The sequence below is a fragment of the Lagopus leucura genome, unplaced genomic scaffold (assembly GCF_019238085.1).
Source record: "Lagopus leucura isolate 7727_CA_CO unplaced genomic scaffold, USGS_WTPT01 Super-Scaffold_100157, whole genome shotgun sequence".
NCBI lineage: Eukaryota > Metazoa > Chordata > Aves > Galliformes > Phasianidae > Lagopus > Lagopus leucura.
Genome location: NW_024962334.1, coordinates 30,853,431 through 30,869,028, shown reverse-complemented (window position 1 = coordinate 30,869,028; position 15,598 = coordinate 30,853,431). Strand labels below are relative to the sequence as shown.

The following is a 15,598-nucleotide window of genomic DNA, read 5'->3' as shown; positions in this document are numbered from 1 at the left end:
ACAGGCAAGGTATCCTTGGATCAGTCTATCTTATTTCAGTAATACTTCTTGGCGCGGCAAAACAGATAAAAGAACCTTTCCCTCTGAGCTTCATACTACTGTGGCTTTATGGACATGGTTAGTGGGTGTGGTGGGGTAGGGTTAATGATTGGGCTAGATGATCTCAGTGGTCTTTCCAATCATTAATGGCTCTATGGTTCTATCTTTTCTCTTTATTACTTTATACTGCAAATTACACGAGCTCTTCAGCTACTCATTTACCTAATACTCAACAGAACAGCTTTTAGAAAAGAAGCTTTAGCTTTGTCTCCCAGCTTACACTTGAATTAGTGATGAGGAATTCTCTGTGAATTGATGTTCAACCTGTTTCATATATGTAATTTCAAAAAATCTGGTAGAAAGTAGATATTTTTGTTCTTTTGCTCACTTACTGATGTATAGTGTTAGAAGAAATCTGGATTTTATACTGAACTTTGTCTCTCGGCACAGTTAGCAGTATAATTCTACAGAATTTGTTCTACTAATACAGCTCACCTCTGAGTTGAATTTCTGACTTCGGGATTATTAATTATAAAATATAGCACTTCAGTGTCTTGTGAGCATGAATTGAAGTACAATAAGTTCTGTTTTAAAGCTAAGAGGAAATGTTTTCACTGTGAGGATGCCCAGAGAGGTTATAGAATCTCCATACTTAGAGATATTGAGAACTGGAGTAGCTATAACCTTGGTAACCTCATCTGCTGACCATGCCTTGACCAAATGCTTGTACTAGAACACCAGAAGTGTCTTCCTATCTCAGCCAGTCTATGACTCTATGATAATTCTCTGCTTCGTGTTAATTAAATGCGTGAACTTTTTTGATTATGCTATCTTTCAGTGACACTGATTTTTGTTTAACTGTTCCAGTTTAGATGATATCTTAGTTGGGGCCCCTCTGTTTATGGAACGAGAATTTGAGAGCAAGCCTAAAGAAGTTGGGCAAGTCTATCTGTACCTGCAGGAAACTGCTTTCCTCTTCCGAGATCCACAAATTCTGACAGGCACTGAAGTGTTCGGCAGATTTGGCAGTGCAATCACTCACCTTGGAGATCTCAATCAGGATGGATATAATGGTAATTTTTATATTAAGCGATAATATATATCTTTTCTGTGTAATTATGTCCTTTTTTTCTTAATTTCATCTCAATTTCTCACACATCTTACTGGTGAGGAGTGAGTAAACTTCTGTGTGGCGTTTAGCTGCCTGCTGAATTAAACCACAACACTGTGTATCATTGACATTAGAAATGGCTAGGTAGCAAACATGAAGTGCTGTGCAATGCCTGAAGACGACTTTTTAACTTGTAACTTCTCTTCAAAATCAAGAGAATTCACACTAGCCCTAATAAAACTCAGAGCCAAACAATTAAAAGCTTATCTATAGAAGTGCATTCGTATTCGCTACACTGCTATCTTTATCTGACTATTAACGTTTGAATAAAAATGCTGTTGTTTTATAATTAGATTTAAATAATTAAGATTTTGCATTTGTTTAAAAGCAGAGTTCTCTTTCTTTCCTCAAATGTTTGGATGAATTGAAAGAGGTTTAGTAATTGGAGCAGCTTAGCTGCAATAAAAGAATTGGACAAATACACACATACTATTTTGGAATCAGAATTCCACTGGTAATCAAGCTCTGAAAGAAACAGCTTCTCAGAGCAGTTTTTCTCAAATGGCAATATCACACAAATTCAATAGAAAATACTCGTGAAGTAAACTAGGAGACTAAGTTTAGGAAAATAGTCAAAGTAAGCTTGCTTAATTGTGTGAGAGAGCTTGGATGTCCTGAGCAGATTGAGTTAGTCTTTTACGTGTGGTCAGTAACGCTCTCATCTTACTTACATAGATTTCCTTTCTTCCTGTTTCCAGGTTGTTAGAGATCTGCAATTCAGATATCTCTGCATCTAAAACCCCAGGAAGTTTTTGCTGGATAAGTTATTTTGAACAGCAGTCTTAAAGATAGTTTGACCACTCAGGAAAAAAAAACGAACATGAACTTAGCTCCTCTTTAACTTGAGGGTTCTTTTTCAGCAGCAGTAGACTCTAGAACAGTGTGGACAATTTGTGACTCTTGTGCAAGGGATGTGTCATCTCAAGAGCCATCAGATTTTATTAGGATTCAGGGTACACAAAACCAGAATCCTTCCTGTGGGAAGAAGTTGCTGGGCTGTGGCTCGTGAGAGAGACTACCCTCACAAGATTGTCCTGGAGTCCCACCATAGGATTCAGCTGGGAAGATTTCCCGTTTTCTACATGTGAGCAATAGTAGATGCCTTCAACTTCTCTGAGCAGGGAAGACTGGTCTCCTTGGCATTCTGGTAGTGGAAGGAGGGTATGATTCTGTTTTTCTCTCTCACTGTATGAAGAATTCTAGGAAGAATCTAGAGTCAGTCTTCTACTTCACAACTGAAGATGAAAGTTATAGGGCTTTGTTGCACTACTGCTGTTATCATGAGGGTAGAAGTTCCAGGTGCTGAAATCAAGTTTAATAGATGAGTCCAGCATCAGCTCCTGGATGAGATCCTAAAAATTACAGCTGTAGATATGTACCCTCATCTTGTTTCCTATTGGCTAGTTCAGCTAGTTCAATTGCTGAACCTCAATCTGTGATTCTCTCTGCTTCCTGTGTATTAGAACTGTGAAGAGCAATTGAGTTCTACTTTTTGGATATGCAGTGCTCAGTTGCAATGCCCAAGGCCTCCTGCTGAATTCTTGACTCAGTACTGCTCCCATTTCTCAATAGCATGTTGTCTTAGTATAGAAAAATTATCATATTCTATTTTTCTGTTTTGTGTACAAAAGAGAGAGTTTGAGAGGGTAGTTTTTTGTTGTCTATATTGTCTATCTTATTGGGAAAATAAATTTTTATAAGAGCTTTTCCTCATCGATTATATAATAGAGGAAATCAGGAAATTTTTTTTATGTTTAAATGAAAATAAGTAGAAACAGAAAGTTATTAGATGTTGGTTTATTAAAGCTTATCAAATTCCTCAGAGATAGGGTAGAGGAATTCAGCGTTGATTGGTAATTTATTTGTAATGTAGTAACCTCTTCATAGGATGATTCTGTAAGCATTCATCATGAAATTTTGACATATAAGAGATTATGAACATTTTTAAATATTTGCCTTAAAAGTAGAATTCATAGGTAAGTACAGAAAGTGATAGTTCTTCAGCTTACATAGAAGCCATTTATGTTTTCCTTTAGGGACTTAATTCTTGCTTATTTTAATTAAGCCTATTCTTTTATTCTTTTACTGCACCACAGACATTGCCATTGGTGCACCATTTGCAGGTGAAGACAGAAGAGGTAAAGTGCTCATTTACAATGGATACAGTAACGGGTTAAAAACTCACCCTTCCCAGGTTCTTAATGGAGCCTGGGCCTCACAGTCCATGCCTTCAGGATTTGGCTTCACTCTAAGAGGAGACTCAGATGTAGACAAGAATGATTACCCAGGTAAGATTTTTCCATTAGAAGGGGAATTTCATATTTCTGTTCTCTGGAAAATGCATCATACCTAAACTGCTGCTTTTGGAAGGCAGAGGTCAAGTTTAAGAATAGATGTATTTTTAGACAGTTCTAGTTTGCTTTCCAGAGAGTTAAAGTCAGACAAAACAAGTACTCCCTTTTCTCTCGAAAGACATGGTCAGAAATCAGAAAAGGATTCAAATAGTTACATTAACATAAAACATGTGAAGTTTACAATAAAAAGCTTAACCCTTTCCCCTACTTTCAAAAACTGAATGCTCTCAGTTTATTGAACTTGCGATGTGTCCTCCATCCTGGCATTCTTTCTTGATTCAAAACACGTGTTGTAGAACAAGGGATTGCCTTGGTTATGTTACTGGGTTGTTGTTTTTTGCTGTCTGAAGAGATGCTAGGCTGTACATAGGTTCTTAATGGCTTTGATCTAATTACAAAAAACAAGAATGTAATGATACTGCTTTAGGGCAGATATTTTGTTTGGGCCTCTCTATGCTCGTTTGTTTGTTTGTTTTCATTCTGCTATATTGACTCTTCCTTTTCATGTTATCTTTGATTCTTCCTTATTAGCTTACCTGACATGCGTTCAAATTTGTCAATTTGATGGCATCAGTTGCATTTTGCTAGGCAGGAGGTGTTTTTTTTTTAAAAGCACTGTTCCTAGCATCACAAATAGAGTGGATGTTGAAGATATTTACTTTCACTGTCTCCTCTGGAAGCAAATTCTTTTCTTTACATTATAATTCAGAAGCCTAGCAAGAGTGCAATAAAACATACTTTGTCATTGTGAAATGTCCGCATCTACAGTGGAATGCTATGTCTTTATTACCCAACTCACTGTGAAATCACTTTTGTTAGTTTGGGTTGTTTCAAGGCTAATGTTCTTAAAAGCTGTGCTGTTTATGAAGGGAAAATTGTGATTTTCAAAGAAACAGAACAGCCTTTTGCCTTTTTGTGATAATTGTAAAAAACTTGAAAGAGGTTTTTTTTAAAAGAGAGAAGAAAATTGCTGGAAAGGGGGGTCTACAACAGCAATTACAGTCTTACCAAACGGAAAAGCTGGCTGCAAAGTAATAAAGTGAGGCTATCACAAGATTGAAGAGAGAGGACCTTTAAGCATTTGACAAAAGAAAGGGCTTTTAAACATTGTTCTGACTTTTTGTTTATATGTTGTTGATGGTGCTATTAATAGGCTTTCACTGTCCATGACTAACGAGGCTCTTTTGGACAGAGAGTTCTTTATTAAAGTTTCAGCATTTAAACATTTTCTAAAGCCACACACAAGGCCCCCCAGCAAAACCAAAGAAAACAGGATATTGCATTCCTGACATTTCTAAGATTGGGAAGATAGAGAGAATGAAAGGAAAGATTCTTTCAGGTCACACTGGGATCCAAGAAGTCTACCTAGTGTAAAAATCACAATTTGTGGGGCACCTTTTAAGCTAATTAATGAAAAGTTTGGGTGATGGGCCTCACTCTTAAAATTTACACTAAGGAACTGGCATACTTAGTTCAGTTGTGAGATTTAGTGGATTTTTCTTTCTTGTCATCATTGGCTGAGCTATGCATCCTGCTATTTCACATTATGGTATTAGCTTACTGTGTGTCAGATGGCTTGGGTTTATTACATATATTATTTGTTTTAGAAAAAAATCTGCGTTGGCTGTAACTAGCTTTTCTCTCTGTTTCTCATCTGAGAAGCTGGATGGGCGGTCCAGAGCACTGGTGAGAGTCTCTCAGAAAACAACAACCTAAATAAAAAACCTTACTGTTAGTTGACCACTTCTTCCTTAAATCACGGATTTGAAGCACCAAAATAGAGCTGTATAAACAGCAGAACTGTGGCACAGTATTAGCACAAGAATAGAATACTTTCCTGTGGGTAAAAGGAAGAAAGAAAGGAAATCATATGGGGAAATGCAAGTCCAGGACAAACATGCTAGGCAGTGAAGCAAGTAATCCTTCTTATGTCAGAGAGCTTTTCTTCTCCTCCTCCTGGCGGAAGTCCTAAGGGCAGCCCTTGTACAAAGAGGAAAAAAGGGACAGAACTTCGAAGGAGTAGGAAGGAATTTTTATTTTAGGTGTCAGCTGAGAGGCAGAGCAATTGCTGACTCTGGAAAGTCTTGAAAACTAGCTTATAATTCAGTGTTTCCCAAACTAATGACCATGGCTGTGATTCAAGGAGGGTTGTGAAAGATCAGAAAAAGACCTTTTTTTTTCTTTTCTTTTTTTCATTTAGGCTTTTTAACGACTATATTGTAAAGCTAACCATTTTATAGAAAGAAAAAAGTAATAAAACTTCACTCTCAGAAGTTCATTACTCTGGAGACTGGGAAATGAGAGCCAGCTGTAATGTCTGGCTGCTGGTATAATCATGCATTGCCACAGTCTAAGGTGAGAGTCTCCCAGCAATTCTCTTCCATGGCTGAGGCCAAAGTGTTGTATGAAGACGAGCTCAAAAAGGCTTGCAAGCAATTCAGGATTTCAGGCACCAGTTTGTGAGGACTTGTAACTATAGCTGTGCTTGTACAATTTTCTCAAGCCCTTTTACCTAACACTGCAAGGCAGGCACATCCCTACTAAGAAATGAGGGGCTGAGAGATGGGTAATGCTCTGCTAGATGGTGCAGATCTGGTACAGATCTGTATTGCAGATCTGTCTGGCACTGTAGCCTGTCTCCTGCAGTGGCCAACAGCTAGGATATCCAGGAAATTGTACAGTTGTTGTGATATTTCCCGAATATTCACCCAGCTCTAACCATCTGGAGAAGCAAGGTGTCCAAGTCTGAAGTTCTGTCTTTGCATTTAGCCCTTTACAGACTTTTCTATCAAGAAATTGACTACCCAGGGTAATTGCAGCCTGTGGCAAGGGGCCATGCAGACTAACCATGTGTTTTGTGAAGAAGTGATTGCTTTCACTGCACTGCATTCAAAGTCGAACATTGCCCTTGAGAGTTTCTTAGGATGTGCAGCAGTTTTTGTTCTGTAGAGACAGTGAGCAATTCTCCTGTACCCCATTTGTTTTACAGACCACTGTCATATTCCTTCCCTCAACTATGTCTTTTTAATCAGGAGAAGGAACCTTAATTTACTTAATTGTTCCTTTTGCAGTGGCAAATGGCCCTCCAATCCTGCTGTACTAGTGGATGGTTCAATCTTGCCATTACTGCTGCCTTTTTTTCCATGCATTTTTAAGTAAGAGCAACTAATAGCAGTGTTTAAAGTGCAACTTGTCTCTGGCCTGATGCATTGTTTCTGATAAAGATTTTATCATTGATTTGGTTTTCCAACTTTGCTAAGATCAAATAAGCTTTATTTTTTCTATCAAGAAGAAATCAAAATTATTACTTGAAAAAAATATTTTCAATTTTTTTTCCATTGATATCAATAATGGTGTTTATGCAAGAAAATAAAGTGAGCCAAAATCTGATGTCTGGCTGTGAAGCTGCACGGCACAGCTCAGTTCACCATGACCTGATGAAACCCTGCTGCCCCTGAAATAAGGTGGCTATATTCAGACTGCCTTTTCAGAAGGATCCTTGACCCAGGTTATTCCCCAGGCCATCCCTGACTGCTGTCTTGGATTGTACGAATTTGCTGGGCAGTTCCTCACCTAGAAGAAGAATTCCAGTACCAGACAATGGTAATGATGACAATGAATGGATGGATGCTCCTCTCTTTGTTTTCATGTAAGAATTAGGCAAATGTTACAGTCAATTAATATAACTAGAGTATTTATCCATTCCTTCCTGTCATGCTTTTAACATTTGTGGGGGGACTTTCATTTGCCCTTTAGATTCCTTTATTCTTTTTCCATTTTTGATTGCATGTTGCATCTAATAAGGTGGTGCTCTGAGGCGTAGTGCTGTACTTCCAGGTGAAGAGACGAAACGTGAATTCAATAGGTAGTTTGTTTTGTTGAACAGCAGTTCTTCAAGCTTTGCCCAGGCTCTTCTGCAGTCCTGTCCTCAGCTCACCCTTCTTGACTGTCCTCTATGCTAGAACATTTGAACAGCTTAATGATAACTTTCTCCACAGCTTCTACTCCCTTTCCAGCTAAATCTGGGACTTTTAGGGCCTTTTTGCTCCATTCTGAGCATTGCTTGTGTCATCAAGGCTTGGAGCAGGGAATGAGGTTGTAGCTTAGGCTTTTGTTTTCTGGTTAATTTTACTTATCATTTTATCTATCTTTTTCTAATAGCATAGCTCAATCTTGAAAGGAGCAAAATAAACCCGTAAATTTGTTTAATGGGAAAGAAATTTGTTTCTTTTTCCTTCTGGGCATCAGTTCAGAACTGGTCCCACTGAGTACTTGGTTCCGTAATTATCTAGGTGCTGGTGCTGTGATTCCAGCTGGTTCATCTATCTGTGCAGGGCTCAGCTTTTGGAGGCTGTAAGGTTTCCACCCTCATATTTCAGCATATGCTCAGTCATTTGGTGGCTGATTATAGCTAAGTAAATCATTTATAATGAGAAACTTACTCAACTCATTACGTTGCTTTCTTCTTGTGGCATATCCTCCAGCAGACTGTGGTTTCTTCAAATGTGTTTGTGAGCCAGCATTATTTAACCAGTTTCTTTTAACCATGTGGGTGGATTCTGAGCAGTGCTCTTTGTGAATTCACTATTCAGAAGTTGTTAATAGTTAATTACTTAATTGCTCAGATAAATTCTGCACTTTGTTTCTGCTCCCTGCCTGCTTAGACACTCATAAAGTCTTCTCTGTTAACTTTGAGATTCTCCTGGGGTAAGTGCTGCATAAACTTCAGCCTCAAGATATCCCAGTTTTATACAAACCCAGTCTAGCCTTTTCTTTTGGTCATTCTTTTTATTCAAGCCCTTGCTGGCCAGGGAAATAAAGGTTTCTTCAGGCCTTACTATTTTGGGCTGACTTACTATCTTAAGAACAGCACATGTTTTATATAAACAAATTACGCCAGAAGCATTTTAAGGAAGAAACAAATTTGATAATCACACAAAATTTCCTAAGAACTTCAGTAATCCAGTCTAATCTTATTTAAATAGGGGTGTTTAACAGCTCCATCTGCTGAGTACATTAACTCAGAGTGGGAAGAAAACACTCCAGTTTCTGAGAGGCAAAGAGAGTTCTTCAGCATTCGTATTTTTTGGCAACAATAGGCAGTGTGCCAACAGCAACACAGAATTGTAATCTAGTGTGATTAAATTATGAAACTGGTCCAGGAGATTTGTTGAAGACAAATCAATGAAAAGTTTCATCTGTTCTGGTAAGAGGGGACTGCTGAGCGGGAGCCAGAACAAGGGCATGGCTTCTGCCAGCAGATGCAGCTGGTAGAAATACCAGCTAATTTTGTTTGCACATGAATAAACAATCAAAAATGTCATGACAAGCCAAGAATCTCCTGAAAATATGCTAATTTTACAATTAAAAACTGAACACATTATGTAATTTATAGAGATGATTTTCTAAAGTTCTTTGACACATTTAAGGAAATTAAATTAGTATTATGTACAACAGATTGTAACAATGAAGCAGTTAATCCAGTAAGTGGGCATTTACTGACCTGGTAGAATGGTAACTGCCTCTTTTTGGATTTGTTATTGGTATGATGGAGTGGATAACAACGTTGTATTATGAAGGGTCTCAGGTCTCATCCAGACAAAAAGAGGAGCACTGAATTAGCTTTTGAATGGCAGAATCATAGAATCATTTGAGTTGGAGGAGACCTCTAAGGGTCATCTAGTCCAAATCCTCTGCAATGAACAGAGACTCCTAAAACTAGGTAAGATTGCTCAGAGCCCCATGCAGCCTGATCTTCAGTGTCTCCAGGAATGAGGCAGCCACGACCTCTCTGGGCATCCTTTTCCAATGCCTGTTATCCTTAACAAATCTGCTAACAGAATGGTTGAAAAGGAAGGATCAAGGCAGTTGAAAATCATTCTTCTATCATAGAAGATAGTGATTATGGTTTGAGTGATGGTTGCATATAGTATTCAGTTAAAATCCTTGAGTAAAAGTTGACTGAATGGTTAACACTGTGTCTTTCATTATGGTCAAGCCTGTAGTAATGGCCATTTAAAGGAAATTTTATTCCATTCTGCTGAGGTTTGGGAGGTCAGTGATCACTAAAATCCTAGAAAGCAGAAAGAGGAGGAATCTGATAGTGGACCTTCCTGGCCCTAATTAACTAAGGGAACAAGAAAGACTCACAACAGTATTTAACAAGATTTCCAGTTACACAAATTTCTTGGTCTTTTATGAAACTTCCCGTAGTACCTCTATTCAGAATTCTAATTATTTTCTAGTTACTACTTCTACTCCATAATTAAGCTCACAAACTGCACACTGTGCTGTTTAACACTGTCAGCAAACCATTCAGAGCCCGTAAAGTAAACACTCATGGCTGTATCCTGATAGGGCTGTGCTGGAGAGGTGACTCATCTGTCTGTTATTTAGTTTCTGGGTCTCTCATAAATGAATTGTGTGCCGATTCTGTAGTTCTTCTCTGGCTGTTGTTCTTGGCCTCTGTCTCCCCACAAGGAGCAATGGCATACCAGGCTGTGGCCATTTCTTCTCGGGTTGCTGGGCTGGCTGAGTGAGCATGAAGTGTCAGCACACCCCATGATCCTCCCTGCCTCAGCTCCCTGGGGCTGCATCTCTCACAGGGAATGGAGATAGCCTTTAAAAATGGCAGGGGATCAAAGAATTTGCTGAAGTGAATAACTGAGGGTAGAATTTTGTTGATCTACTTATTCTCTGTGGCTGGCTGAAGGTTCAGTCAGCATTATGCCCTTTAGCACCGCCACATAGAAGATGCAGGTGAAGAGATGAGCTTACAAAACTCAGTGTGCCTCCAGTGCTGTCTGTGAATGTTTTTTCCTTAGCTGTTTATGATAGTTTTATTTCAGAAGATGGCTTATTTTTCACCAGATAAGATCCTGGAAGCCTTTTCTTTAGAGCAAACCAAAATTTGAAATAAATGCTAGGATCACTCAGTGCTCCTAGAGTTCAGTTAAGCGCATGTCAAAGACTCTTGTCTGAGGATTAAGTTCTGCAAACTCTGCCAGTTGGGATTTTAGTAGCATCCACAGGAGATTTTCTTTGCATACGACCCTCACATTGTGTCATTGTGTTGCAAGTTGAAAACTGCTGTATGGTCACTCAATGCCTTTTTCCTCAGCTATTGGGCATAGTGGTTATGGGCCCCACAGCCATTTACTTAAACCTCAAAGGTATCTCGTCCTCTTGAAAACATGACATAGTGAAGGAGTGAGGGAGATTTGGTGTGTCAGATCCTTCTCTCTTTCTCTATTTATATACATTTCATTCAGGACTTGGAAAAAAAAACCCTCACAAATGCAAAGATGCAATCAGAGATGTTCATATGCTTTTCTTCAGGCCTCTGTTTGAAAGGATTGCAGTTAGTTAAGCTGGTTTTTTGTTGTGTGTTTTTGTTTTGTTTTTTTGTTTGTTTTTGTTTTTGTTTTTTTTTGCTATGTAATTCCAAATTCCTTCTAAAACCCTTATTCTCCAGTTAGAGACCTTTGTATCATTGACCTTGCATGCACAGCATTAGCAGGCAATGAATAAAAACAGCTTCCCTCTATTTTTAGGAGGGGAAAGTTGCCAAACTTCAGATAATTTAGACATGCATTTCTTTTCATATAAATGATTTATAATGTTTTTTTTTTTGTTTTTGTTTTTTTTTTTGCAGAACACAAAACAAATTCATAACTTCTGTGTTTGAGTGCCCTAACTTGATGTGCATTCAAATCTCATGGATTTGTATCAATTTTTTTTTTTTTTTTTTTTTTTTTTTCCTAGTGGTAGTTATAGGAGTTGAACCCTCAAGGCAAAGACAGAAGAATAAAATTCTCTTTCCAAAAACAGTATTAAATAATTTTTGGTTACTCTGCATACTGCTAACAAGGAGCTGTCAGGGAAATTTCTGCCATTTGCACTGTGTAGCTTTTGTAGTTATATCTCAATCAGTTGTTTATTTAAGGGGAAAGTATCTTCAGATTTTGGGACTCTGTGTAAGTTCTCTATAAAAGCTATTAGTAAAGAGGACTCATAAATGTCTCAGAAAGGAGATAGAAACAACACTGCTATTTTAAATGTTCCTGACCCTGAAGCATATTTTGTAAGGCCAGTGGAAGCAGAAAAATGTAAGTGTTGCACAAAAAGAGGATCAGACCCGTTGGACTGACGTTAGTCAGTGGATTCTGTTGAAGGACAGGCTGTTGCCCATGTGATGTCCTTGTTTAAACTTGTTAAATCCTGACCATCTGAAAGGCAGACAGCCCTGGAGAACATTCAGGCCGGCCCAGATCCACCATGCTAATTGGCATCAGGGCTTTGTAGTTGCTCCATGATTTCAGAGACTCTTAAGCAAACCAGTGCACAACCTGTGGAAACAGCAAGCAAACAAAGGCTTGTTTTTTGACCCTGACTACTTCTTTAATGGATTTGTTCAGATAAGTTTAGATTGCCAATCTATGCCTCTGCAAGATCCATTGTGAGACTTTGTCTACTGAACTGTACATTTGTAAATCAAATCATAAACAGTAGAGTGAAAGGGATGCCCAGCTAGACACTTCACTAGGAGGACTGAAAAGGAAACAAAGATCTTTCCCTTCCTTGATTTCAGCTAGAGGCAGCAGAAAAGCTGATCCTTTATTCCCCACTGGTTGGCTCTGGCTTTTCTCCAGCAAAAACTGGAGATCTTTCCAGCTAGCCAGTCTGGATCATTCCAGAGAGCCCTGTACAGGGACTCCAGACAGAAAGAGGAAATACTTGAGCCTGTAGGATTTTAACCCAGGCTCGTACTCAGTAACAAAGATGTGCCCAAGGCCCATTGTAATGCTTGTGTTATTGACCTCATTTGTTCCAAATGGTGACTAGTGGGGAAAAAGATCACAATCAACTGATAGCTGTTATGAGCCTTAGCACATCCTTTTACAGTGCTGCAAACATTAGTGACTATGAAATCAGCTGTCCTCAGATCTACACAGTATGTTTGTGGTCCCATATATGTAACGCCCAAATTAATGAACAAATGACAAAGGAGGATTGGGGGATTGTCAAGAAGAAACCCCAAAAATTTTAAATGTGAACTGCGTGAGGGTGACCACAACGTGGGTTTTCATCTCTTTGTGTCATAGGTAACTGATGGTTTGGAATAACATGTATTGGTGCTGGTGGCATCCTTTTCCTCTTTGTTACAAGCTGACCCTGTCTTAGACAGACTAATTCTGGATGCAACAAAGATATTTATGTGTTGGTCTCTGCCAACATTGAAACATTTTCTTTCAGATACAGTGTTGAAAAAGAAAAGGCTCAGAAAGTAGGAGTTTCACATTTGTTTCATGTTACTGAATTCTGTGATTCTGTGATTCTAAATGTAAGTAGTCTAATTTAGGCTGGAAAAAAATGTGCCGGAGCCTTTTATGTAGTTTTTCTGAAGCTGTTTTCTTTTTCCAGATTTAATTGTAGGTGCGTTTGGAGCTGGAAAAGCAGTTGTTTACAGGTATGTGATAAATACAAAGCATTTTTAATTTTACAGCTTTAGTGGGAGGTTTATAAACAAATATCACATTTCTGGGTTTCTCTGCTGCAATGTGTAAAAGGTGCTGATTATGGATGATAAATGAAACAGCTTATAAGCAACAAATGCTGTTGATTTACAACAGGAGAAAATAGTGTACTTTCTACCTTTTAAAGCAACCTCACACACAGTCCTATATAGTCAGAAGCCCTCACTACATAAAAGAGAAGTTTATAAGGGACGACACTGAAAATTCATATCTTTTCTGGAGAATGGTAGTAGTAAGCAATCTGGATTTTCTGGTGACTCTTGCCTCTTTGGAGCTTATAAGCATTAAGAAATAAAGATGCTGCTTTAACCTCATTTTAGAAAAGGTGTACGAGATCCCACTCTGCAAATTTCCAGAGTTGTTGCTGATTTCTGGTTTTCAGTAAAAGTACTGTCTGAGCATGAGTATAAAGTACAGCTACCAAATCAAAAAATGAAAATTTGCTGCTACACATGCAGACAGTTTTTTGCATTTAAACATTCACCATCCATTACTGCAGCAGTGTGGTTGTATTTCCTGATTCTTCCCTGTCTTCTCTTTGTTCCCAACAGAACCTGTTGTTCTGTTTCCCAGATGAGTATTTGTCAAAGCTGAAGAATTTTGTAAACCACGAGTGTTAACTTATTTTGACTCTCAGTACCAACACAGTGAGAAAACCTGGTTTTCCTACTTCTATATTTTGGAATCATGCAAATGTTTCGCAGTGCATCATTTTGCAGTAGCTTAGGTTGACAGCACAGGATTTGAAGTAGGGAATTATATCCAGTGTGCACTTTAGACAGCAATAAAAAATGTGTTTTATTTAAGAAAGCCAATAGCAAGCAAGAAGCCTTCAATCTTTGTTTCTTGGACAGAGTGTATCAGATGCATAACTTGTCATATTGGAGAAACAGTTTTATTAACGGAAATTTGCTTGAAAAAAAGCATTTTCCCTTTTGCACAGGAATGTAGGCAGTAATTTTATTTTTGAGTGCCTTGATAAAGCAGCGCAGAAAAGAGATTTTGAAAACTCAACTGTGGATTAAAATATGAGGAAAGTAACTGTTGTAAGCTATTTTTGCCAAAATTATGTAAGTTACTGTAAAATGGTATTGCTGTCTTAAAACAAACAAACAAAAAACAACAGAATTTTGTTTTTATTTCTCTTTTGAATTGCTCTCAATAGCAGATTAGCTGATTACTCAGTAGCAGCTTGTTTTTCAGGGGGTTGTTTTCCATCACCACAACCATCTACTCACATACTCAGCAGAATTTTCTGCGCTGATTATTCGTGGTTTACAAAGTCAATTGTCTCAAGACGTGATTCTGTGTCAGACAGTTTACTTCATTATTGGCTTCAGATAATTCTAGAATGACTTCTATTTTAAACACATCATCTTCATTTTTTTTGAAGTATCTAAAGCAGAGATAGCAAGTCTGCTTATGTCAGTGTTCATGGAGAAACACAAATCTGACAGTTTATAAAGTAACGGCCAAAGGACTCCTATAATTCCTACACGGCAGCTCTGGTCCCTTGTGGAAGCCCGCTGTGCTGAAATGTTTCTCATGTGCCCATATCCCAGGACAGGTCTACTGTTAGTGCAGCATACTGTTTCACTGATACTGTCTGCTCTTAACCTGTGCTTTTTTTGTGAAGAACTATGAAAATGTCTTGGTAAAGAAATGTCATGGTTTCTGCCAAAAAACGAAGAGAATTGTGGGTAGGAGCAGCATTATAAAAGTATTTTTTCCCAAGTAACTCTACACTTAGAGATTCTTTGTGACCATCTCACTTCAGTGCTTTCTGTGCTGCGATCTAGTACTTATGTGCTCCTACTTTATGCAGTGAACTTTATTTCTGTCCCTCAGAGCCCGACCGGTTGTGACTGTGAATGCTCTGCTCATTTTGAACCCAATGATTGTGAATCCAGACAACAAGACTTGTCAGCCCCCTGGCTCTCAGCTTTTGGTGGCCTGGTAAGTCTGTGATTAGACAAAAAACATCCTCAGCATCTCTTCTTTCTAAAATAATTTTCTAATTCGAGCTTTTCATGCAACTTCTTATTGAACACGCAAATATTTGAATATGCTATGAGTGCAACAAAAAGCCCTTTAGAGAACAAATGTGTTTGATACCTCCCAATACTTCACAGATTCTCTAAAGTGGGTAAAAGTTGATTCTTGATATATTGAGTCTGCACCTGCATGGGAGAGGTTCAGTGTCTCCTAGGATCAAGCTGCAGGTTTACATTCACTCTCTGGATGAATGAAACGTGAAACAGCTAGGACTGATAACACAGATGCATCCTTCTGACAAAGTACACACCTTTGTTGAGGAAGTGCGACAGTGACAGTGAAAGAGCTGGTGGTCTCACCATTTTCTGTTGGAGAAAGAGAGGTCTACAGTTTTTGAGGCTTTTTGAGAACTCTTTCCTACATATGGGATAGGATTTCAAAATAAAATGTACTGACAGTTTACTTGGAGAAAAATTATTTTTTTTTTCATGAGAGAAGTGAAT

At 38.3% G+C, this 15,598-nt stretch overlaps 1 protein-coding gene across 1 annotated transcript in view; it reads left to right on the top strand.

Annotated features, from left to right (window-relative positions):
• Nucleotides 1-15,598, top strand: part of ITGA8 (integrin subunit alpha 8) — a 94,843-nt gene that overhangs the window by 26,984 nt on the left and 52,261 nt on the right. The window contains exons 12-15 of the mRNA XM_042888940.1: nt 907-1,112; nt 3,307-3,498; nt 12,988-13,033; nt 14,949-15,056. Coding sequence (XP_042744874.1) covers nt 907-1,112; nt 3,307-3,498; nt 12,988-13,033; nt 14,949-15,056 — 552 coding nt within the window. The remainder of the gene's footprint in view (nt 1-906; nt 1,113-3,306; nt 3,499-12,987; nt 13,034-14,948; nt 15,057-15,598) is intronic.